General features: G+C 39.6%; 2 protein-coding genes and 1 long non-coding RNA gene across 8 annotated transcripts in view; 2 read left to right on the top strand and 1 right to left on the bottom strand.

Moving 5' to 3' along the window:
• LOC146462452 (uncharacterized) overlaps positions 1 to 12,842 on the bottom strand; it is a 64,574-nt gene extending 51,732 nt beyond the window's left edge. Inside the window, exons 1-2 of the long non-coding RNA XR_014857128.1 lie at positions 12,521 to 12,842; positions 11,912 to 12,085 (exon numbers count right to left, since the gene is read on the bottom strand). This is a non-coding gene — a long non-coding RNA (uncharacterized LOC146462452). The remainder of the gene's footprint in view (positions 1 to 11,911; positions 12,086 to 12,520) is intronic.
• Positions 1 to 23,088, top strand: part of LOC146462448 (uncharacterized) — a 201,068-nt gene that overhangs the window by 109,097 nt on the left and 68,883 nt on the right. For 5 of the 6 annotated variants that reach the window (XM_085085564.1, XM_085085565.1, XM_085085566.1 and 2 more), the window contains one exon: positions 12,836 to 12,927. Coding sequence is in view for 1 of the 6 variants with exons in the window: in XM_085085567.1 (XP_084941693.1) it covers positions 9,978 to 11,697 (1,720 nt within the window). In the remaining 5 variants the exon portion in view is untranslated. Of the gene's footprint in view, positions 1 to 9,977; positions 11,698 to 12,835; positions 12,928 to 23,088 lie in introns of those variants that run through there. The other variant, XM_085085567.1, reaches the window with a different exon arrangement.
• The window catches only part of LOC146462451 (uncharacterized), an 86,243-nt gene that overhangs the window by 29,771 nt on the left and 33,384 nt on the right, over positions 1 to 23,088 (top strand). The window contains exons 5-9 of the mRNA XM_085085556.1: positions 2,239 to 2,391; positions 4,324 to 4,998; positions 7,161 to 7,349; positions 7,979 to 8,095; positions 8,721 to 8,861. Of these exons, the coding sequence (XP_084941682.1) occupies positions 2,355 to 2,391; positions 4,324 to 4,998; positions 7,161 to 7,349; positions 7,979 to 8,095; positions 8,721 to 8,861 (1,159 nt within the window). The 5' untranslated portion in view covers positions 2,239 to 2,354. The remainder of the gene's footprint in view (positions 1 to 2,238; positions 2,392 to 4,323; positions 4,999 to 7,160; positions 7,350 to 7,978; positions 8,096 to 8,720; positions 8,862 to 23,088) is intronic.

The raw sequence follows: 23,088 nt of genomic DNA, 5'->3' as shown, positions 1-23,088 counted from the left end.
CAACGCGTGAGAAAAGATCACTGGCCAGTTACTTGTAGTCTTTTTTTGATAGTCACTGTTTATCCATGCATAACAAGAAGCTGTTTCCAGCTTATGCTTGGGCCATATTTGACTGTGTGGTGCGTAAAGCCTACAATCTTTTAACAGTGATAACCTCCAGCATCGCCAACTACGCCAAATAGATAGCCTGCGAGCAAGCTCTCTTGGGGGTGGATCCTCTTTCCCCCTCCCGCCCCCCACCCCCAAGAGAGCTTGCTCGCAGGCTATCTAATAGATAGATACAGAGATATACATGTAGTGAGGCAATAAGTAACCACCAGATAGAATTGCATTTCTTGCAGTCAGAATGAAATACAAGGGAAAACGACATTTGTCATACGGATGCTTTTTGTAATCCCCGGGCTTTAATCCTTACGTTTTCGCCTTTCGTTTAGAGACAGAAACCATTTGTACGGTCCTAATATGTATGTGACGCCGGCTCAATGACGGATCATAATTTTTGGTATGATCTAGACCCGGGGAGAACTCCCTTATGTGACCTTAGCGGCCCGATTGCCAATGCATTAAAATACAGTAAGAAACTAGTGTATTCTTAATAATTACATTCTAGTCTTAAACAGGGTGTGATTTTGGGTTAAATCAGGAGCCTAATGGGCTCCTGGTTAAATGTCTTAGAAAGGGTCTGAAAATTTTGAATTCTGTCTTAAACGGGATAGGGAAATCGGAGAATTGTGTCTTAAACAGGGTCAGGGTTTGAACGCCCGGGCCGCACCTTCCTACCCAAGCATCTGTTGAGTACCCCCCCCCCCCCCCCCCGGATCTAGAGTAACGTTACGCATCACGCATACTTTTTTATCCTTGTACGTTTCTCAATTGACAATGTTTCGCTGTTTATATTTTTTTAAAATTAAATTCAGGGGAAAGCATTTGTAATTCACCTTTCATTTGAAGACAGAAACCGTTTCTACATTGATTGTTTTTCTATAGTAAACGTGAGACATCTTTATCTATCTTGGCACGCGAGGTCATAGAGTGATTTAGTTGCCAAATTTCGGTTAAACAGAACTATCCTTGAGGCACTCAGGTTAGCCTAAAAAACACTCCGGTTAGCCTAAAGAGCACTCCAGTTAGCCTAAATAGCACTTAGGTTAGCTTAAATAGCTCCCCGGTTAGCTTAACGGTTAGCAGTTTATGTTGGGGTTGTTCATGCCTCGCATGTTTTGTTCATGCCTCACACGTCTGGCTCGCATATTGTAAACACTCCTCACGGCCCGAAAACAAAGAATGCGACCGAGAATTTAAAGAATTTGATAACACGACAGAAAACGTAACTCGTACCAGCCGAGTACAAAAAACGAGACCGAGAACAATAACGTGTGGCCCGAAGTCCTATCTCTCGGCCCATCGCGACCCCAAAAAGAAAAAAGAATTTGATAATGCTACCGAAACCTTAACTCGGTCCGCCTTACGGCCCGAGTAATAAGTTTATTTTTGTACGGTAGCATAAAATAACACAAAATAAAATAAAACATTGCTTACCATTACACTCGGACTTATCCTCCATAGTGTATCATCGGGGGGAATGGAGAAATTAACGTGCAATTTTGTACACATCGAAACATTTTATCAGAGTTTCTTGGATTTTTCCATTCGTTTATTAAACCGCAAGTAGCAACAGTGTTGGGTACTCCCATATTTTAAGGTGACAGAATGCTTACAAGTCTAAAGTTTTGAACAGAACCCCTAAGAGTGGTCTACATGTGCTTTTTTTGGCTGTGGGTTCTTACTTATTTAACTCTTAAAAGGTACCAAAAGAAAACTAATTGGATTCGTCCAATTTTTCTTTCACTATGATCTGAGATATAAAGCAATGACATAGATCCCTAACACTGCTTTTACCCAAAAAGGCTCTGGGTGCAAATAAGCAGATATAAAACTGGACTCCATAAAAGATGAGATTTCCCATCCGGGGGGGGGGGGGGGGATGTTCGTTTTTACGTCTTTGCGATCCCTAACATGTGTATGTTATCTTGATTAGGATAAGAAATATCCTCACCTGATTTTCTAGGCTTGCAAAGTACTCACAACTCCAACTCGCAACTCAGATTCAATTGAATTCACATTATGGCTCTGTTTGAGTGCTCTTTACTGCATGACAACATTTTAAAATCCTACAATAATTTTTAAAAGTAAGAAGGTAATAATAATTGGAAGTTTATTTCCAATGCTTACAGACAGGGCATCTGAGAAGCACTGTGTAGAGAAGGAGAGCCTAGATGATCCTAGACTGAGAGCTTAAAAGATTGATTACATGGACCTTGAGAGTGGGAGTATTGAGAGAAGGCTTTAGAACAATGGAAGGCAATGATGACAACTTGGAAGACATAAGAGGTAACTATATATAAATTTAATCAACAATATTTTTCTGTGTGACAAGAGAACTACAAGCTTGAGCAAAATTAGTTGAGAAAAGTGCACATTGACAGTCGCCTGTGTTCGAGGAGTGTTAATGCAAGAACATAAAGGTGTTACAGTTGAACCTCCCGTAAGCGACCACCCATAATATCAAGGATATTTGGTTTCTTATGGAAGGTGGTCGCCTACCAGAGGTCATACCACAGGGGAGTTTAAATTTCAGGCAATTTACATAAGGTAACTGCGGTGACCTAACCCTTTTGCCAACTGCTTATCAAATCCCACAGTGATAACTTTTCTTAGCTACAAGTATATTAAGACTGGTCCAGAATTATTCTAGGCAAAAAATCCTAGGATTTATGGTGATTATTGTTTGTATCTCACAAATTAATACAGCGATTGAGACAATTCTAGTAAAAGAAATTTGACTCTTTTATTAGTCCAGGTGACGCTGTCTAAATTTTTTAAGGCCTGACAGAACATAAGCAAAAAGTAAAGAACTCTTTTGTAAAACCTCTGATGTACGGGTTACAAGCATTAAAAACACCAGCAGGCCTGTAGGCTGCAAAGCAATCCCACACTTGTGAGTCTATAAGTTTGGAGCCGACAATAAACTGCTGCAGAAGAGTTTAATGTACTTGGCTCTCAGAGGCTGCGAATGTCAGTTTAGTTAAGAGCTTTAAAGCTTTTAAAAAAAATGCACTGACTGATTAAGTATTATTAATCATTACACACTGCATGACAGGTCTCAACATGCTGGACTCTCCTACAAGGGATTCAATCTGATTAAAGTTTACATGTATTTTGGTGTACAGTGTAGTGCATGTATATTTTTATCAATATTGTTTCAACACTAAGCTATATTGGGAGACACTTCTGGTAGCTCCGACTGTGAGATTTACGGCATTCGCTGTAATGATGGGCCAATATGTTACACAACACATTTTCAATTTCCCCCGTGAGGGATACAGTAGATTGTGTGTGTCAAATGGTCACCTACGGGAGGTTAAAAACAATTGAAAATTTTTTAAACAATCATCTCTAAAAGTGGTCGCTTATGAGAGGTGGTCGCTTACAATAGGTGGTCACCTACGAGAGGTTCAGTCTATATAGTGATTTGACTTAAAAACTTTTGGTATTTTGGAAAAGTGGTCGCTAATAAGAGGTGGTCGCAAAGGGTGGTTCGACTGTATTAGTGTTTATGACATGCAGTGAAGGTTGGAGGAACATAGTTTTGTTCTTGAATATTACATTTTGGAGGACTTTAATGAATTGGTACAGTGTAGAAGGAAAAATGGGTTTTCATACCGTATTACATGCTTTAAGTAAATGATATTCCTACAGTGTATATGGAGCTGTCTTAATTAATATTGGCTATCAACTGTTAATAAAGTGGACAATTCATGAATATGAAAAGCCATATAATTTATCCGAAACTAATAACATTCATGTAATCTCATGATCTTACTGATTTCCTGCCAAAACACAGAGAACAAACTTTCTTGATTGCTAACATCATGTGGGAGATTAAATGCCTGAGGTATACATGACGTCTACTAAAACTTTATTTTTGTGCAACTGAAATATTCAAAAATTACAGAGAGATTTAGGGCTCGACGTTTCGGAGTCATCTTGACTCCATTGTCAAGAGAAAAAAATCAGTTTGTGATTAAGTGGATAATGGAGTCAAGATGACTCCGAAACGTCGAGCCCTAAATCTCTCTGTAATTTTTGCATGTCTTTGCTTCAGCAAATCCCTTTTAATTAAAACTGAAATATTGTATACAGTATTTTTGTTAATAATTTTTGAATGAACTTTTACTTTCTGTACAGTTAAATTAACTGAACAAATAAACTAAAATGTGTGTTTTCATTTTCTCTACTGATTTTTTGCTTGTTCTCCGTTAGGTGCCAAAACTAAGGGGAAGAAGAGCTCTTTACTGCAGTCTGAAGACAGCCCTCCACAACTCAGTATTAAGCTTCCAAAGACAAGTGAGCTTCCAAATACCAGTGAAAAATGGAGTGATGCTCAACTACCTATTGATGTTCTGCTACTGACGGTGGAGGACTGTGAGTTCTTAAGCTGTTTCCATTACCTTGATAAACCTTTCAGGAGTTGCCACAAAGAGATTGGTTATGTGTACTTTGGGTCAACTGGAAGCGGTGACCAGGAGAAGCTGAAGATTGCATTAATAAGATGCTCCAAAGGGTCTGCAGAGCCAGGTGGTTCTTCAACAGCTGTAAAGAATGCAGTCAAGGTCTTGAGTCCCAAGGCTGTATTTTCAGTGGGTACCTGCACTGGCTTAAGTCCTGATAAAGCCAAACTAGGAGATGTCATTGTATCTTCCAAGCTAACAACACCTTCCGGCTTCAAAACACCTGTGAGCAGAAATATTGGTCAGATTATCAGGTATATTGTCGATGGTTGGGTTGCTCCTTTGGAAAACCCAGATAAGCGAGAAGTGAGAGTGCACCGTGAAGGTGATATTCTGAGCCAGCGACTGGCATCCAGGTCTGGTTGGAGGCATGAGGATGTTGTTCAGCAATATCCTGAAGCTATTGCTATTGAATCAGAGGGTGAAGGTCAGTGTTTTAAGAAATTTTTTGCATCCTTTGTCTATCAATTTGTGTATTACTTGTACAAAGTAAAGGTCTTTATAAGCAATAGTAAACTGAATTTAAAGACTTTACTTACTTTTGTTACAGCACATACATCTATGTTCTGTGCATCTTGAGATACTCCGGTTTCCTTAAGGGTGGGGCCTACTAATACAGAGATATTTCTGTGTGGTTTAAAACTGTGTGATGAAAGCAGAACTTAGCAAGTGATTTTGCCAATAAATGGTATTTGAAAAGAAAGTTGGGGTTAGCCATGCATTTTTTCAGAGATACAAGTCATGTAATTATAAAGCTTCAATTTTGGGGGGAAAAAAAAAAAAACAACATACATTGCTTTGTATTTCTTTCTTGTTTTTGTTTTGTTTGCTTTCTAGAATAATTCAGTGTTGCTTAATTATCTCTAAAGAATGCCTCGCTACCCCCAATTTTCTTTCTGGATTCCAGTAGCCTGTATTAAAATCTGCTTTTCCCGCATAGTCATATACTTTTGTATTAGGAAGCACCATCCTTAAAAATGCTTAGAGTGTATCTTAGACAGTCTATACTGTGGTTAGACGCATCCACTTAGTACTCTTTTTTCTCAATACTGTACAGTTATCACCTATTGGCTAGCTCCAACCTTTCCTTTGTAGAGTAATAATTCATATTACACTTGAGAGGTCACAATAGTCAGAGTTGAATGCAAAAAAAGAACATTTATAATGCAATATTTTATTAGTCTGCGAACACAGATGTATTTCTAGCTGTCGCTTCTCTCAGCCAAAATGTAACATCTGTGAACCCGAGCGGCAAAACAATTTCTGTGACGTAGTGGCTTTTATTTTCTCGTTGGCCAATCAGATTACATGATAGAATGAAACTCAAGTGGTCCACACAACAGACAAACGCCTTAGAGCTAGCATACACTGTACACAATGGCATAGCGAAAACTAATCCTAATGGCTCACAATGATCAGTAAGAAAACCTCCATTAAGTTTATTTGAGTATTTCCCTTCACGAACAAGATAAACATCATTTAGCAGAGCTAAGTTGTGAATGTTTTATTGCCAATTTATTTGCGAACTGCAGGAGTCTTGTAGGCCCGTCAACATTTTTAACGTTGGATGCGCGCTAACTCCTAAGCCACATAACATGTATGGAGATACATGTCAGCTCTAAGAACACAATACTTGTTTTTAAGTTAGGAAGGGAGAGAGCTGAAAATAACTGCAGGAAGCCATAGCTCTTGAAAGCGAGTGACAACAATGATCAGATTTGTAAAGCCGTGGATCAATAAGACGAGCACTCTCATATCCATCCTGCAATCTCACTGCAGATAAATAGCATAAGCATGAACCATGAGTAACGAAATCCATGGATCCTATGTCTTCACAGATAACATTTATTTAGTGCTGCCTGAGAAAACATCTAGCTTGTCAATGGAGAAATCAGTCTGCCACAATATTTTTCTCACAAATGGACTGCACAGACGAAAACACTAGAGTGACACTATGGGCAACACTTGGTAAATCAACAACTTGCCAAATGCCATCTGCAAATTGACATAAATAGCCTTTTCCTTTTCTACAACATACTTGATTGAATCCTCCTGGTGCTTATTTAAACTTTTCAATATTGAAAACCCCGCAAACTTTGCTAAACACATCCTCCATACTGTCCGCCATTGTGTTTTCATGAGTTACAGGTACACGGCACAGGAATCTCGTGTGTTGGCTCTGTGATTTTATGAGGTTATTAACTGTGATTGGCTTAGAATTTCTACGTCATGGAAATTGTTTTGCCGCTCGGGTTCGCAGACATTGTTTTTTCAGCAGAGAGAGTGACAGCCAGAAATATGTCTGTGTTCGCAGGCTATACTTTATAAGCGCCAGCCAGATTTTCAAACCCAATTTGTTGACTACAATGTGATTTCATACTATCCAGTAGTCATGAAGCATGACATAAGTGGAGGGAGGGGTGGAGCAAGAATATTGCCAGAATATTCTCACACTGTTCACCAACCCCCCCCCCCCCCCCACAACTTTGCCTAATTACAGTGTATGCCTACCACTTGCCTCGAATCATAAATTTTTTAGAGCGTGTCAATAATAGCATATTTTAACAATCTGTCTTCCTATATTTTCAGGTCTTTATTCAGCAGCCTATGATGACAAGGTAGAATGGCTGATAGTAAAAGGCGTGGCCAGTTTTGGAGATCCAACTCAGCCTTCAAGTGGTGACTGGATGGCTTTTGCAAGTACCATGGCAGCCTCTGTTGTGGCAAACATTCTTAACGATCCTCGTGTTTTCCAAGGATGGCCGCACTATAGCCAAGGTAAATGTCATCACTGGAAAAGCTGGCTGAAGGACATGATCATAATTATGAGTCTGGCCTCAAAAATATTCTTTTTTAGCTCTTCTTGCCTGTTATATCTAATAATGTTCATGTAGTTATTATTATTATTATTATGGAAATTATATATTTGGTTATCATTTATTTCATGAACATTTGATGGTTTTGACCCAGAGGAAAGAGTGAATTTTTCATGTGGCTAAATGTAATTTAGGCAAGGTTAAAGTCAAGACAATGCCGGTCAGTGGTCGCCTCACGTCGCGGTTCGGGGGCGACCTTTGAGCTCTCTTGGGGGCACCTCATGGTTCTCTTTGCTGGCCTGTGAGAAAGGCCATTTGACTTGCTTTGTTTTCAACCCTTTTTCCCTCTCTGCCCTCCCTTGGTAAGTATTCCACTGATTGGGTTCAGTGTGATGGTGCTTTTGGTGGTGGCTGCTCGCAGGGTTGCCATGAACCTTCCCCGTGCCTGATTGCTGGCCTGCTTTGACCTTTTAGACACCAGCTCCCAAGCTCATCTATTGTTGATGAGTTTAATTGCTCAATAAACCATACAAATGCATGTTGTGTTTTTATTTTAAAATTTACCAAGTCATTTTAAATATTAATTTTCAGGTGACATCAGCGAGCACATGAGCACTGAAATGAAAGAATTGAATATTCCCCATAGCACAGGAAGAAAGGAAAATGAAAAAACGAGAAAAAGAAAGAGAGAAGGAAGCGAGGATGAAGGTCAGTTCCAGTTACCTATGTACATAAAAAAGCATATGTTGGAAATTGGTCTGTGAAAAAATTACAGGTAGCAATTTGGGCAAGAGCTTGTTGTACCTGGGCATAACAGTTAACTTTAACATGATCTATTGTTACAAACAGTGGTTGAGATGTTTAAAGCAGCTGGACAAAGTTGTGTTCACAGATGATCAATTTGCCCTGTGACTGGCCTTCAATAAAATCCCTGCAGTTTATGAAAATGATTTATTTGTTATGCCACATGTGTGGGGTGTCTCTGTATTAAACAATGGTTTGAAGCTTGGAAATAAAAAAGGGGGGGATCGGATAAGACGGGAAAGAGACGAAACGGGGGACTTACAGGGTATTAAGTGTGTGAAGTAATTCTTTGTTCATGCACTCACATCAAATTGAAAATTAATGCATTGGCAGGAAAACCTAACATTAACATGAACGCTTTAAAAATTTTATCTTTGTCTTCCTTCGTTCGTTCCTTCTTGCTTGCCCGCCCGTCTTTCCATCGTTTTTCAAAAACCGCAAAGATGATCAAAACGTGGCACACATTCATGGCTGGATGGTAGATTGCACAGAATGTTTATTAGGTTTTGTTTTGAATGTTGGTCTTCAGATGATATCAGCGAGAAAGTTGAGCAGACGAGAAAAGAAAGCAAGAGAAAGAAAAAGGAGAAGAAAAGGAAAAAAAAGGGAAGAGAAGAAAAACGAGAAGAAAAGAGAAGGAAAAGGAGAAGAAAAGAAAAGAAGGATGAAGGTTAGTTCCAGTTAGTTTCATGTATGGAAAAGGCTGAGCTGGGTAGACTTCATTGAAGCAGTGTAATAATTAAACGGTTCTCGCTGTCCTTAAAGACGAAGTATTTGTGTTTGTGAGAGGAATTATAGAGAATTATAAAGAAGTTGCACCGAAACATTTCATTAGTTATTACAATAATTAGTAATTAGTAACAAAACTGCGAGGTATACGTTATGATACATGGACCACGAAATAACAAACAGTTTTGCCAAACTGATACACATAATTCTTCATGGAAAGAAAAAATGTCATAACATCAAGAACAAAAACGTTCCTCGGTCGTTTTCTTTTTACCGCGCGCGACCTAGTATAATATTCAACAACAGCACTGCTGTACAATTCCTGATTGAAAGAAACTAAAAGTAAACAAGCTGTCCAAAGCAAAAACGTTCTGAAGAATCTAGACTTGAAACTCACAAGTATCGAATGTGAGGAATTAAGTTTGGAGGAGTGGCAAACCTGTGAAAGTTTAATTTTGTAGCAAGAAACGTGGATGAAGAAGTCGGGACAATAAGAGTTGTGGATATAAGTCTGCTTCTAATTCGCAACTTAAGAATCGTCTCGTGGAAAAATAAACCTCAGGGCCCACTTGCTCGAAGCATGGTTAGCGCTAACCCGGGTTAAATGCCATGACAACCTATAGGTTTTAATACCCCTTAACCAATGGTTAGCGGTAACCATGCTTCGAGCAACTCAGCCCAGAACGAAAACGAAGTGGCAAGATTTTGTCTTCTTTACAAAATTGCCATAAAACTGTTATTTTTATTGAGGCTACGGCTCTGAGAGTTGTTTGTAATACCCATCTCCTAGATTGTGTTAATCTTTAAATTATTTAATTATTATTTTTTATTAATCTTTTTTTCTGGGGGGGGGGGGGGTCGTTGGCTGCAGTTTGGTACTGAGAATTAGCAAACTCTAGTTTGTTCGAAAAGGGAAACCAGTACAGAAAAGAAATCTGACGGTATGTGAAATAGAATATCACGATCAGATTTTTATCCCCAATGTATTTGGCTGCGCAAAGCTTTCTCGACATACAAATTAGCTGAGGTAATGTTCATTTTCTTTTCGTCAATCTAGATAATTTGCAACTGCAAGCAGCCGTACAAAAGATAAAGGACGATATTTTAGCAGCCACAGAACAGCTTACAGATCTTCAACAACCCTTCAGAACTAATCCAGGTGAAGGCCCAGAAGCTAAAGATCTGAGTACGGACCAAATATATGTAAATGCAGTAATTAACGAAGGCAGAGGGAGATATGACTTTCCCACAGATAGATGGGAACAACTCAAAGTGTACCCCGCATCCAATGCGAGCCAGTCCAAGTCTATACGGCCAGAGGACATCTTTGATGCGCAGCACAACAATGTTCTCGTTGTTGGTCGTCCCGGCATTGGCAAAACAATGCTGTCTACTAAACTTCTTCGAATGTGGGCATCTGGTAATTCCAAGATGAAAAAGCATTTTAAAATGGCCTTCCTTTTGAAATTCAGGCATTTAAACTCGGAAACAGACCTCAATCTTTATGAGCTGTTGGACCGCGCAGAAACAGTAGGACGTTTGGATGACGAGGTTTGGAGCTATATTAAAGAGAACCCCACCAAAGTACTTTTGATTTTCGATGGAATTGATGAATTCTCTGCAAGGTCAGAGGTAGCCCAAGATGACTCATATTACAAGAACACTGGGGAGACGAAAATGCCCCTCCGTTGTCTCTACAGCAAACTAGTGTCAGGAAAACTTCTCCGTGGTTCTAAGGTGATAACGACAACAAGACCAACTGCTGTGGAATGTGTTAGAAATCTAAAATTCAAAAGGACAGTTGAAATTCTTGGATTTACATCTGAGAAAATTGAGGACTATGTGGAGAAGTTTACAGAAGGTGATCACGTCGCGAAAGAAACAATATGGCAACACATCAGCACAAACATAAACCTCTTTTCATTGTGCTATATCCCCGTGAATTGTTTTATCATATGTCATTGCTTGCTACACTTGATAAGGATCTCTATCGTCGATGGAGGTCTGCAGCTCCCAAGAAGGATGACCGAAATTTACAGCATGACCGTCAAGATTTTCTTCTATAAGCACAATCGTGATGACAAATACAGCTGCTCTAAAACCGACCTTGGGACGTACATGTACAAACCATTTAAACAACATCCCGAAAATGAAATGGTGTTCAAGAGACTGGGAAAAATCGCTTTTAATGGCATTAAACAAGGAAAATTAATCTTTCAATCAAGCGAAGTTGATGGACTGGAGGATTGTGGACTTCTTCACCGTTTACCCGACGCCAAGCCCCGTTCACTTAGTGAACAGCCCAAAGCACAGTACTGTTTCCTGCACTTAACAATGCAGGAATTTTTCGCTGCTAAGCATGTAACGGACACCATGACTAAAGAGGAATTGCGAAGATTTGTTGCTGATTACATCAACGAAGGTGCATGGCAAGTAGTGATACAGTTTGTGGCTGGGCTGTTGGACCCTGATTCAGACCAAGAAATGTCCAATGTTGATATTTTTAGTGAACTTCTTCCTATGTCGACAGAAGAGCGACTCAAGATTAGCTTTTGGGGAGAGGGAAGAATACTGACCTACTGGCCAGCTGTGAACCACAGAAAATTAGCCCTGAACTTATGCAAATATTTGTATGAGATCGATGCAAAGCAGCATTCTGCAATACAAAACAAATTTGCAGTAATTAGTTTCGATGAGGTAAGTTTTGGGAGTCGTTCGGTAGCACCTATAGAGTGTGCAGCTGTATTGCATGTCCTTAAAATTATTGACAGAGACTTGTACTTGAATTTGAAAGGGAACAGTATGGGTTGTGTAGAGATTGGTCGTGTACTAAAAGATGTAAATAATAAACTTACTGGGTTAAGCATAAGAAGAAACAATATAACAGAACAAGGAGCAGCACATCTGTATGATGCACTAAAAGATAAAAATTGTAAACTCACTCACTTGGACCTTACAGAGGACGAGATAGGAGACCGGGGAGCAGCATACCTGTGTGATGCACTAAAAGATAAAAATTGTAAACTCGCTAACTTGAACCTTAGGTATAACAATATAGGAGAACAAGGAGCAGCACACCTGTGTGATGCATTAAAAGATGAAAATTGTAAACTCACTAACTTGTATCTTGGTGAGAACAATATAGGAGACCAAGGAGTAGCACACCTTTGTGATGCACTAAAAGATAAAAATTGTAAACTTACTAACTTGTACCTTCATTGTAACAAAATAGGAGACCAAGGAGCAGCACACCTGTGTGATGCACTAAAAGATAAAAATTGTAAACTCACTAACTTGTACCTTGATGTTAACAAAATAGGAGACCAAGGAGCAGCACACCTGTGTGACGCACTAAAAGATAAAAATTGTAAACTCACTTACTTGAACCATAAGCATAACAAAATAAGAGACGAAGGAGCAGCACACCTGTGTGATGCACTAAAAGATAAAAATTGTAAACTCACCAACTTGGACCTTAGATATAACGAGATTGGAGAACAAGGAGCAACAGACCTGTGTGATGCACTAAAAGATAAAAATTGTAAACTCACCAACTTTTACCTTGCTGGTAATTATATCAGAAAAGAAGTAGTGGCACACCTGTGTGTTGCACTACAAGATGTACCTTGTCAAGTTATATTTTAGTTCGCTCGACACACGGCAAACCCGTTAGCAAAGAGAAAGCGGTGTTTAATTGGGTATCACAAAAAAAGTAAACAACACAATGAATTAATCAACCACTGTAAGTAAATGGCCTTAAACGCGGAAAACCCTTCTAAGCAAGTCAGGATTGTTTTTGATTTAATGTCTAATAATTGAGAAAGTGGCCAACTAAATCATTTATAGCGCGTTTTCATTCACGTGATGGCCATATTGGTTTACTGAAACAAAAGAAAGTATTTGCATAAAAAATAGAGTTATATTCCCAGAGGTTTAGTTTGGGACACCAACATGGCCGCCATTTCTTTGTTTTGGGACACCAATATGGCCGCATAGATGTCATGTGAAAACACTCTATAGAGCAAAGGAAAGGAAATGCGAAATTTTTTCTTTGGATGCTTAATTGTAAAGCACTCTAACAATCAATCCGATACTGATTGATGTAAATATGAAATACCTGCGAAAAATACAAGTGTAAATAATAATTTTTTCCGGACATGGCTCTCAGAGTTAACACCCAAAATGTCTTTTTCCTGTCAGTGTCAATAGATTTTTCATATTTATTCTCAACAGGAATGTATGTGTAAAGGAACAAATAAACAATTATGTAAACGTTGTGCTTGCTATTTGCCTAGAGACCGTACACACCCGCAGAGAACGAACAGACGACAAAATGAAAGTACTTTCCCCTTTTGGAACGAACGATAAGAAACACGAAAGGACAACAGGAAAGTTTGGACGGGTATGGCCGGTGTCAAATGACGTGAGGTCGAAGAACTTGAAGAGCCATAGGGTGAAGGATGTGTCACTCACCACTTGCGGGAGTTATGGCTCTTTATAAACGAATGCCTGGTTTATCAACAGACTTGACAATAAAAGCTAAATAATTGGCCACCGTAAAGGGATTCGAGTGCTGAAGTTTTGAGCGTCAGGCCTTCGCTAGAGCAAATCCAAAAAAAGAAAGGTCTGCCGAAGGGCTAACGCTCGAGACGTCAGCACTCGAAAATCTCTTTACGGTGGCCAATTATTTAGCTTTAATTGTCAACTCTGTTGATAAACCAAACATTCGTTTCTACTCCCCATCGATGCAGTATCATAGTTTCTTAAGAACCTTACTTCCTTATCCATTATGGCTCTTTGTAGTTCGACAACGAACTTAAGAATGGTACCCTCTTTGGCTACTGCGCATACGAGATGATCCCAGAAACTCTGATTTCTTAGGACTGGGGCTATTTTGTGGGAAAGTAAGATCAGTAAGATCTTAGTTAGGGAGAATAAGACATTATTAAAGGGATATTAAAATCCAAAAAGGCAAAAAAAATATACAAGAACAAATAAAAAAACAAAAAAACTTGGCAATCGTCGTACTATACTGCCAAAGTAGCATAAGTTGAGCGAGCCCGGCCCGTCTCCAAACTCCAGGTAGATTTAAATTTATTTCATTGTTTGTTGTAAAGCCCTCTTGGGAACATGTGTAGTAAACTTTGTAGTTGAAGTTTACTCGTGGTCTTTCAGCAATTTTCTCCTTACTGGCCACATAGAAATGCACATAGAGCAGTAAAGAGATGTCAAATAGGCCTTATCACGGTTTTCGACGCCATTTTGGCGAGTAGGCAAACACGTCTCAAATAACAGTGTTTGTTTGGAAATCCGATGTCAAATAATTTACACAAAATATCGTCTCTGAAAAATTCATGAATTGGAAACTTTTGGCGCTAGGAAAACGATTTTAAGAAAAAAATTTGACGGATGTAGCTGTGCCAGAAAGTTTCCAGTCGTGTTTTGAACTTTTCATACATTTCTCTGTATAGCGAACCAGCCGTGAACTGCTACTAAAAATAGTTCGCGGGAAAAAATACAGGGAAATGTATGGAAAATTCAAAACGCGACTGGACGCTTTCTGGCACAGCTACATCCCTCCAATTTTTTCCTTACAATCCTTTTCCTAGTGCCAAAAGTTTCCAATTCATGAATTTTTCAGAAGCGAAGTTTTATGAAAATTATTTGACATCGGATTTCCATACAAACACTGTTATTTCACGCCTGTTTGCCTACTCGTCAAAATGGCGTGATAAGGCCTATGTTACTGCTGGGCTTTGCGTTTCCCAGCTGGGTTCCCTGCGCAGACATTTAGTTTCGGGCATGCGCATAGGTGGCCTTTAATGTTTACCACGAGGGCCACCGAGTTTTTACCTCAATTTTAAGTTCACTAAGGTTTATTAGTTTTCATGGTTTAAATGGCAGTTAAGTCGACTTTTATGAAGGCCCATCGGTGTAACTGGAATTGCGAGTTTGTCTCACGGTGCCTCGTGTCGAAATAAACGTTGAAATTTACGGCTGGTTTACATTCGCATCTACAGCCTATTTTGATAGCGGGGATTCCAGGGTTTTCAGCGGCTGTTTTACTCAAGAGTGAATTAACCAAGGCTGATACTTAGTGGGAAGGTTACCGCGACAACGACATGATAAACATCAAACTGTCATGTTGCTATCGTGTTAAGCCAGGTGTTAAGCTTTCTTCACAGTATCAGCCTTGCTTATTTCACTTGTTTGTTCATTTCTGGCTGTTTAGATCTTTTAAAGACCCCGGGTGCGTATACCAGCAGCATTTTCGTTCGCGGTTCTTTGCCTCCGTATTATTGAGAGAGATTTATTTTCACTTTTCATGGAAAATAGCGTGAACCAATTGACTTAAGCTTTAATTTTGAGAGTTTCGATGAAGCTGTTTTTTGACTCACTGTGGTGAGTTCATGAAGAAAAGTGCGGTAAGAAGTGAGTTATGATGGATTTTTTAAACGTGAAACTTAATTTGCCCTAGTATGACTTGCCGGAAAAATTATTGAGGTCCTTGTTTTCAACAATTTCAAAATTACTTATATGTATAAGAAAAAAGGAAGAAATACTTACGTAGTTCTGACGTAGACGGAAAACGCGATAAAGCCTGCTTTTTTTCCTTTTTACGTAGAAACGGAAACCGCCAAACGCGTGAAATGGCGGAAAATCACTGTCACGTGGTCATTTTTGCCGTTCGCGTTTCACGTATACATGATGCTAAATCTCCCTATTAACTCAAAATCTGACCGTTTAATGTACGGGTTAATTCTTACTGTTACCAAGAGCCCTCCATACCCTAGAAACACCCCCGGTGATTTGCAATCTTGTCTTCTCTTGGCGTTTTATTCCCCACCCCTGAGTACAAAGAAAGATGCAATGCCCCACTCCGAACAGTCCCCGTCCCTGGAACTTGGTTTTACGAGAACGTTACAGACGGCCTATTTATTTCTGTTTTTCAGCAAAACCAAGAAGTTTCAAGACAAAAATTGAAAACGCTTCTAAATGGCACGAAAAAACTGTTAACTTTATTCAACAAAGAAGGAATCTCCAACAAGACAACATTACTTCAAAAATTGCAAAGAATTGGTATTAGTATGTTACTGATTCCAGTATAGCATGGCGAATCTTTTCTCTTTCAGTGCAAATGAACTGCTCGGTTTACTGGAGGATGGCAACATCATAAACGAAAACTGAAAACAGCAAATTTATGAATTGTTCTAAATCAAGAAGGGTATATTCCTTGCACGAGTAGTTATTTTAACTTGCCCCGACCCCAGTAGTAAGAGAGGGTCAAAATTAAGCCCCGTTAGTGTCTTCCCCTTTCTTCCCCTGTCTTCCTGCATACTAATAAGTGTCTTCCTCCATACTAATAAGTGTCTTCCTCCATACTAATAAGTGCCTTCCTGCATACTAATTAAGTGATTAAGTAGTGTCTTCCTGCATACTAATGTTTTGCCTTCCTGTATACTAATAAGTGCCGAGGTTTACTAATGAGCGTCACTCTTGCACAAAGGAAACAATAGACATGCCCAGGCTTGCCCGCTCTATACCCACCCTGATTGGATAGTCAAGACTCTATTGTTAGAGTTAATAACAGGGCCGTACCTAGGATTTTTTGTCTGTGTGGGCAAACTCCCCACACCCCTCACAGGGGTCTACCGTATGCAGACAGGGTTTCTAGTTGGACATTAAGTTTGTTTTCACTCCTACACAGAAAGTTGCCTCTACGACATTTAGAGAGAAAAAAAACCACACCGATGCTTTTTGTTTTAAATTGTCATGACTTTTTATGGAGTTAACGTCTTGTTTAGCTTGAAGCAAATATTGTTTCTCATTTTAAAACACAGTCGATGTACCGCTGTAAACAAAGGGAGAAAATCACTGAGCTTCCACAATTCAAATGCACTATATCAGTGGAGCGAAGAATTTGCAAAAACACAGTCGTTATTTAAATACAACTCAAGCCTTTTCAGTATTACTGTGACACGTTGCATAGCTCTATAACACGCTACAACGATTACTAGAGAACCAAAAAACCAAACAGCCGTGCCAAGAAACACAACTCCTTGTGACAAACACTAGCCGGGCCCGGCATTGCGACAATTACAGAGTGAAGCTCATTGCATGATACAAGCAATGATTAATTTCTGTCCTAATATTGCCAAATCTTAACAAGAAAGGCAGTTAAAACTATCAAGCGCTTAAAAGAGCCAAGCCAAACCCAGCTGAAATTCCCTATGTGGCACTGATAAAAACACCGTCGTTGAACACACGGAATAAAAGGTCATATTCAAAACGAAGAGAATTCAAAAGAGGAAACTCAAAAATCATTAGGCGCAAATGACCTGTCGGATGATGAACATATGATGGTTAAATCCAAACCCGCTACAAATACTTGCGAGCAGCGCAAGCTTTTAAAACCAATTTATATCTAGCTTATACAAGTATTATTTTTTCAGAGTCTGAAAAAAAAAATACTTGTATGAGCTAGATCTGAAAAGGCTAAAACACGCGCCAGAATGTGGCGTAGGCTTGTCAGTCTTTATTTACACGCAAAATTCTAAACCATATGCAGCCCAAACTGACAAAATCTTTATTTTCATAAGAAAACCGGTACTGGCTTTTGCCTCAAAAGAATTTCCAAAATAATTGTTTGGAATTCACATTGAAGGAATACTTTTTCAGTCAATTAGTCGATTTTCTTGTGATCAGTGTGGTGTTAGAAACAAATTGAGTTTTCCTGGCGGGGGCAGCTGCCCCCTCTGCCCCCGCGCTATGTACGGCCCTGAATAAAAGTGCGCTTTCGTTGATCGTGTCATTTCATTATTCGATCTAAAGCTATATTTGCTTCGTTTTCCTTCGGTTTATTTCAAACGTTCTCTCGAAATGGCTTACTCTGACCTAAACGCTGTCAAAAATGCAATGATTACTTCTTCATGGAACTGCCTCAAAAAAGCGTGGTACGATGTAGAAAGGGTGTCTCAAGAAATTTCCACCCTGATTCTATCTCCCGAACGTAATCTGGAAGCTGTTACTGAAGGTTTAAAGCGATGGAAGAAACAAGCTGGACTTTTAAGCTGGAATCTAACCGTTCATTCATTATTACTGCACGACGATGCACGCAGCAGCCGCGTGTTGAGCACAGCTGTGTGTTGCTGGAAGGCGGTCCATCTTCTGGTCGTTCAATTCGAGAAATTATTATTTAACCAGAAAAAGAAAGGCGTGGAAGATACACTGTGGTTGCAAATTCAATGTTTGGTGAAGAAATTTGGAGTCCTTCTGCTTAAAAGATTCACAAGAGAGCAATGTGGCGTAGATGATTTCTCACTTGAGAGGAAAGGACCTGGTGATAATGACCCTGGCGAGAAATGTTTTACAAGACCTGGTATCCCCTATCCAAGCAAGAAAATGGCAAAGTCCACAAAAAGTCGCCATTGCTCCAAAATGCGAACCCCTTTCAAAGACGCTTTCAGCGAATTCTTTGCCGAACGAAGAAACCTTCCGAAACTAACCATCGAGATTCCCAAGACAAGTTCACGACCAAAACTGCAAAGACAAAATGGGGTTATAGAGCAGTCATAAGGAAAAAAGTCCCAATAAACCGTTGATGCGTAAACCTATCTATGTGTGTCTTTTTTCTCCTATCAATCTCGAGAAAATAAAAAGCTATTAAAGTCACGCACCGTTAGTCAGTTAATTATGCTAGTTCGCAAGCCTAAAGTTGCATAAAAATAAGTTCAGTTCTGCTGGAAAAACCCCAAGGGAGTATCTTGACGCATTAGTTTATAATCAATTTCATATAACTTAACAAGGATCAATGGAAACACGCGACTTATAATTGTTAGCAATAGAACCAGACAAGAGATACCGTTTTAAAAACTTTACTAAAAAACAATGACAAAAAGAGTCAAATACACAGCGATTTGAAAGGAAAAGGAATGAAAATGAATCATTTGACTGACTATTACAAATCCGTTTTTTCCGTTTTATTTCGAGGAATAATAAATATTCCTTCCGTGTCTACACAATTTTCCTATGGCCTCTAAGCCAAGAGTTCGACCTTCTTTTTTCTTGCGGTTTGCCTTGTTCTTTGTAGTCGGTCTTTTAGTTTTTGCTTTAAAAGAGGCCTCATTTCTCCGATATCTTGACAGTTCGTACACCGTTTCTTGTGTCTGTACTGGATTGTGATAGTGATTTTTTCCGAAATTATCCGCTTCACTTTCGTAAACTACGACTTTAACTTTAGGTTGCAGTTTCGCCTCTTGTAAATACTGTCTTCGCTGTGTGTGGTCTAACTGATGAACATCCGCGAGCTGGTTAGCTAATCTGACAAGGTACTTCGCCCCGCACGATGGAATCGGACAGTTTCTGCAAACTCTCTTGTAAACCATGTTGACAGTTTGGTGACTGAACACAAATGACATCTTTTTCGCAAATAGTCAGGTTATATAGAGTGTCAGAGGGGCCAAACACAGACCAGAAAGGCCATAACCAGGCCAAACACAGGCCTGAAAGGCCTTAACCAGGTCTGAAAGGCCAAAACCACGCCAAAAGGGACAAAAGGAGACAAACCGGCCATTTCTAGTCATGTGTCTTTATTTTTTCTCAGACACACGCGTGGGTGTCGCGCGTCGCTAGTCACGCAACAGCTCTCAACTTTGGAATCATCATCTTTATTTAAAAGTGTCATCACAAATAACAGTGTCTAATTAAAAAGTTTTGATCTTGCTTAACGAATTTGTATTTTAAATTTCAGATTTTTCATTTATTGCACAAGTTTACTATTATTGTTATTATTTTCAAGTCATCAATAAACACACTTAAAGTTTGGTTGTTTACAGTTTTTATTGAAATGCAACAATACAAAGGTCCAGGAAACATCAAAAAAAATTCCATAACATTCATCGTAGGTTTAGTCTTGATCTTGTGGAATGGGCTGCTTTTCGTACAATCGATTGAGTAAGAATTTCCGCTTATCGATAGCAAGTTCTGTCGATTCCAACCAATCAAATCCTTCTGTGTCTTTAAGCTCTTTTTGTGGTTTCATCACTTTTTTGAAGGTGGGATCTTTTTTCATTGCACGCATCCACTGTAGATTCTCTAAGAGTACTTTTCTCAGCTCTTTTCTATAAACAGGAACGAGAGCGTTCACGGCTTTACTACGAGCCACATTTTCTGAATCTCCGTTTTCTTGATATTGATTGATCAAAGCGTTAAGCTGGGTCTTGTGGCGTTGCTCGGCTTCATCAAAAATGCGTGACCACGGCTCTAAGTTTTCTGTTTCTTCTTCTTGGGAAGACTCCGTTCCTTGACTAGAAACTTCGCTTTCTTGGGAGAAATCGCTTTCTTCACTGTCTTCATAATTTCCAGCACCTTGTTGCAGGTATAAGGTATAGTTTGTGCTCGTCATCTTTGGTTTGAACCGCACGCGTTCTGACAGGAAACTAAACTTCAGAAAGTAACGCGTCTGTTTTATAGAAAATTAGTGAAGGCGGGGTTACTAAGGGTTCTCCGTCATAAATAAAAGAAGACCAGAAAGGCCATAACCAGGCCAAACACAAGCCTGAAAGGCCATAACCAGGTCTGAAAGGCCAAAAACAAAAGGAGACAAACGGGCCATTTCTAGTCATGTGTCTTTATTTTTCTCATACACACGCGTGGGTGTCGCGTGTCGCCAATTTTTAATTGTCTTATAAGCTCTCTGTGATAATTCCCTTGTTCCGTTCAGGGTTTTGAAATAGGTCGCTAATAGTTTCCGATATTCTATTTCAATATCACTATTCCACACTTTCCCGAGGGTGTTTGGGGTTCCAACAGTAAACTTGCTAGCCATGTTGTTAAGGAACTGACGGTCTGAGAATCGAAGTGGACGAAGATTTCCCATAAAATAGCTTGCGTGTAGCCGGTTCGGGTATTGTCATAGACACTGACTCTGGGACTACCCAATCAGAGTAGGTGTTGGATAAGACTTATTGTTTCTCAAACAAAAGACACACGAGATAGTTCACATGCAAAATTTAGAGCTTGAGTCAAACATTTGTTAAACATAACTAGAGACTAACGCGATGTAAAGATGAATAAAACTTCATTTCACTCAAAAACTTTGAAAATCTTTCAAAGGATCTCAAGACAGCTCTATTTCTACACAGACGGTAATGCAATATTTTTAATTCGAACAAACAGGAAGATCTTGGTTCCTTATATCGTTAAGCATAGCAATACATTTTGATCTGTGTACATCTTGTGCAAAAGCTCTAGAATGAGAAGATAACTGTTTATCTCTTTCTATCTCTTCAAGTTCTTCGGAGCTGATGACATAACCTTCAAAAGGTACGTGTTTGCCTTCAATATGTCTTTCATACAAAACCTTCAACACTCGGAAACTTTCGGGATGATGGCCGTCATCACTTGCGTACTTGAAATACGCCTGACGCAGCAAATCGTCTTTCTCTAAACAAAGTGTAGGATCTGGGTCGTCTCGAGAGTCTTCTTTTATTTTTTGGACATAAAACTTGTAAGATTGCCATACTTCGTCCATCCATTCTCTGTATCTAAGACCGTGAAATATTTTAGGACTTCCTAGACTGTTAAATCCGTTGTCACACATTAAAAATCCTTCGTCATATTTGCGTGCATGGCGCTGGCGCTGAATAAGTCCTTTCTGTTTAACCTCTTGGCGATGATTTTCAAACATCTCCTTTATCTCTCTATAAGGTAGCAGCGATAAAATAATCTTTACTCTAGTTGAATGACAACGCTTTCAAAATTTGCGCTGTTTTTATTAACTCTAACAATAGAGTCTTGACTATCCAATCAGGGTGGGTATAGAGCGCGGGCAAGCCTGGGCATGTCCATTGTTTCCTTTGTGCAAGAGTGACGCTCATTAGTAAACCTCGGCACTTATTAGTATACAGGAAGGCAAAACATTAGTATGCAGGAAGACACTACCTATGATCACTTGATTAGTATGCAGGAAGGCACTTATTAGTATGGAGGAAGACACTTATTAGTATGCAGGAAGACAGGGGAAGACAGGGGAAGACACTAACGGGGCTTAATTTTGACCCTCTCTTACTACTGACCCCCACCCTTGGAATAAATCAGCCTGAAAATTTCTTATTGCGGGAATTCCCCCCCCCCCCCCCCCCTCTCCCTCTCCGTGGTAACAACAAAAATTGACCCCCACCACACACACACACACACACACAAACGGAGAGCTTTTGTGAACCACTGTCTTGTGGTATTGGGCATTTTCTCTACTTGGTGAATTGAAGGGTAAGTATTAAGAGGAAATCTTAAGGTATGAGCTAACGGGCAACATAAATGTCACGCAAGAAGCAACAGCTTCAAAATGGCTCTACTCTCCAACTACCTCACATCTCCTGCTCTGCATGGACGTTGAATCTAATCCTGGGCCCCAACGTATCTCTGACCTTCCTCCTTCTACCAAAGAGCTCTTCAATAAAGCCAAAAAAAGCAAACTGAAACTTGTGCGTTATGAAAGTCACCACATTAACTTCACAATCTACACAACGAACGATTTGATTCCGAAAGGCTTACTTCTAAATGCACCCAAGCCATCCACTCAGACAACCCCCTCTTCTGGAGAAAATGGAATGAAAACCTCAACAACCTCGCCAGAAAACAACTCAAGCGCCTGTTAGAAGAAAACCACAATCATATTAAACTGTTAACAATGCTTTTAAACAATCAGCTGGAAGGCCTGCGAGCCTCCGTCCGTTAATAATCATTCAACGCACCATCTTAACTACTCTCATTGAAGATATGGCATTCAATCTAAGCAAAAATCTTAATTCACTCCGCACTTAGAAATTAAAGCACGTGCCTCCAACGAACGATGCATCTAATCAACCTGCAGCAAATAACCCAACATCGATTAATAATGCGGAATAAAATGCAGAAAATACCAACACTGTACGCATTGTCACTACTGCTCCTTGTTCCTAACTTCCCAACAAAAGCACAGCCAACTCCACTCCTAGAACACCAGCGACCATCAACCAACACAAGAAAAATCGCAGAACCCGCTCCCAAAACAAAAACATATCACACCCACTCGACGAGGAAACAGTGATCAACCTTTCTACTGTACATGTACGACTTTCAAACTCTGCGGATACGAAACTATTATCACAAGAACTGACCTTCGTTCC

Source organism: Pavona decussata, unplaced genomic scaffold, assembly GCF_977016875.1.
Source record: "Pavona decussata unplaced genomic scaffold, jaPavDecu1.1 SCAFFOLD_187, whole genome shotgun sequence".
NCBI classification, from domain to species: domain Eukaryota; kingdom Metazoa; phylum Cnidaria; class Anthozoa; order Scleractinia; family Agariciidae; genus Pavona; species Pavona decussata.
Note: the sequence above shows the minus strand (reverse complement) of the source record. Positions and strands in the feature narration are given on the sequence as shown.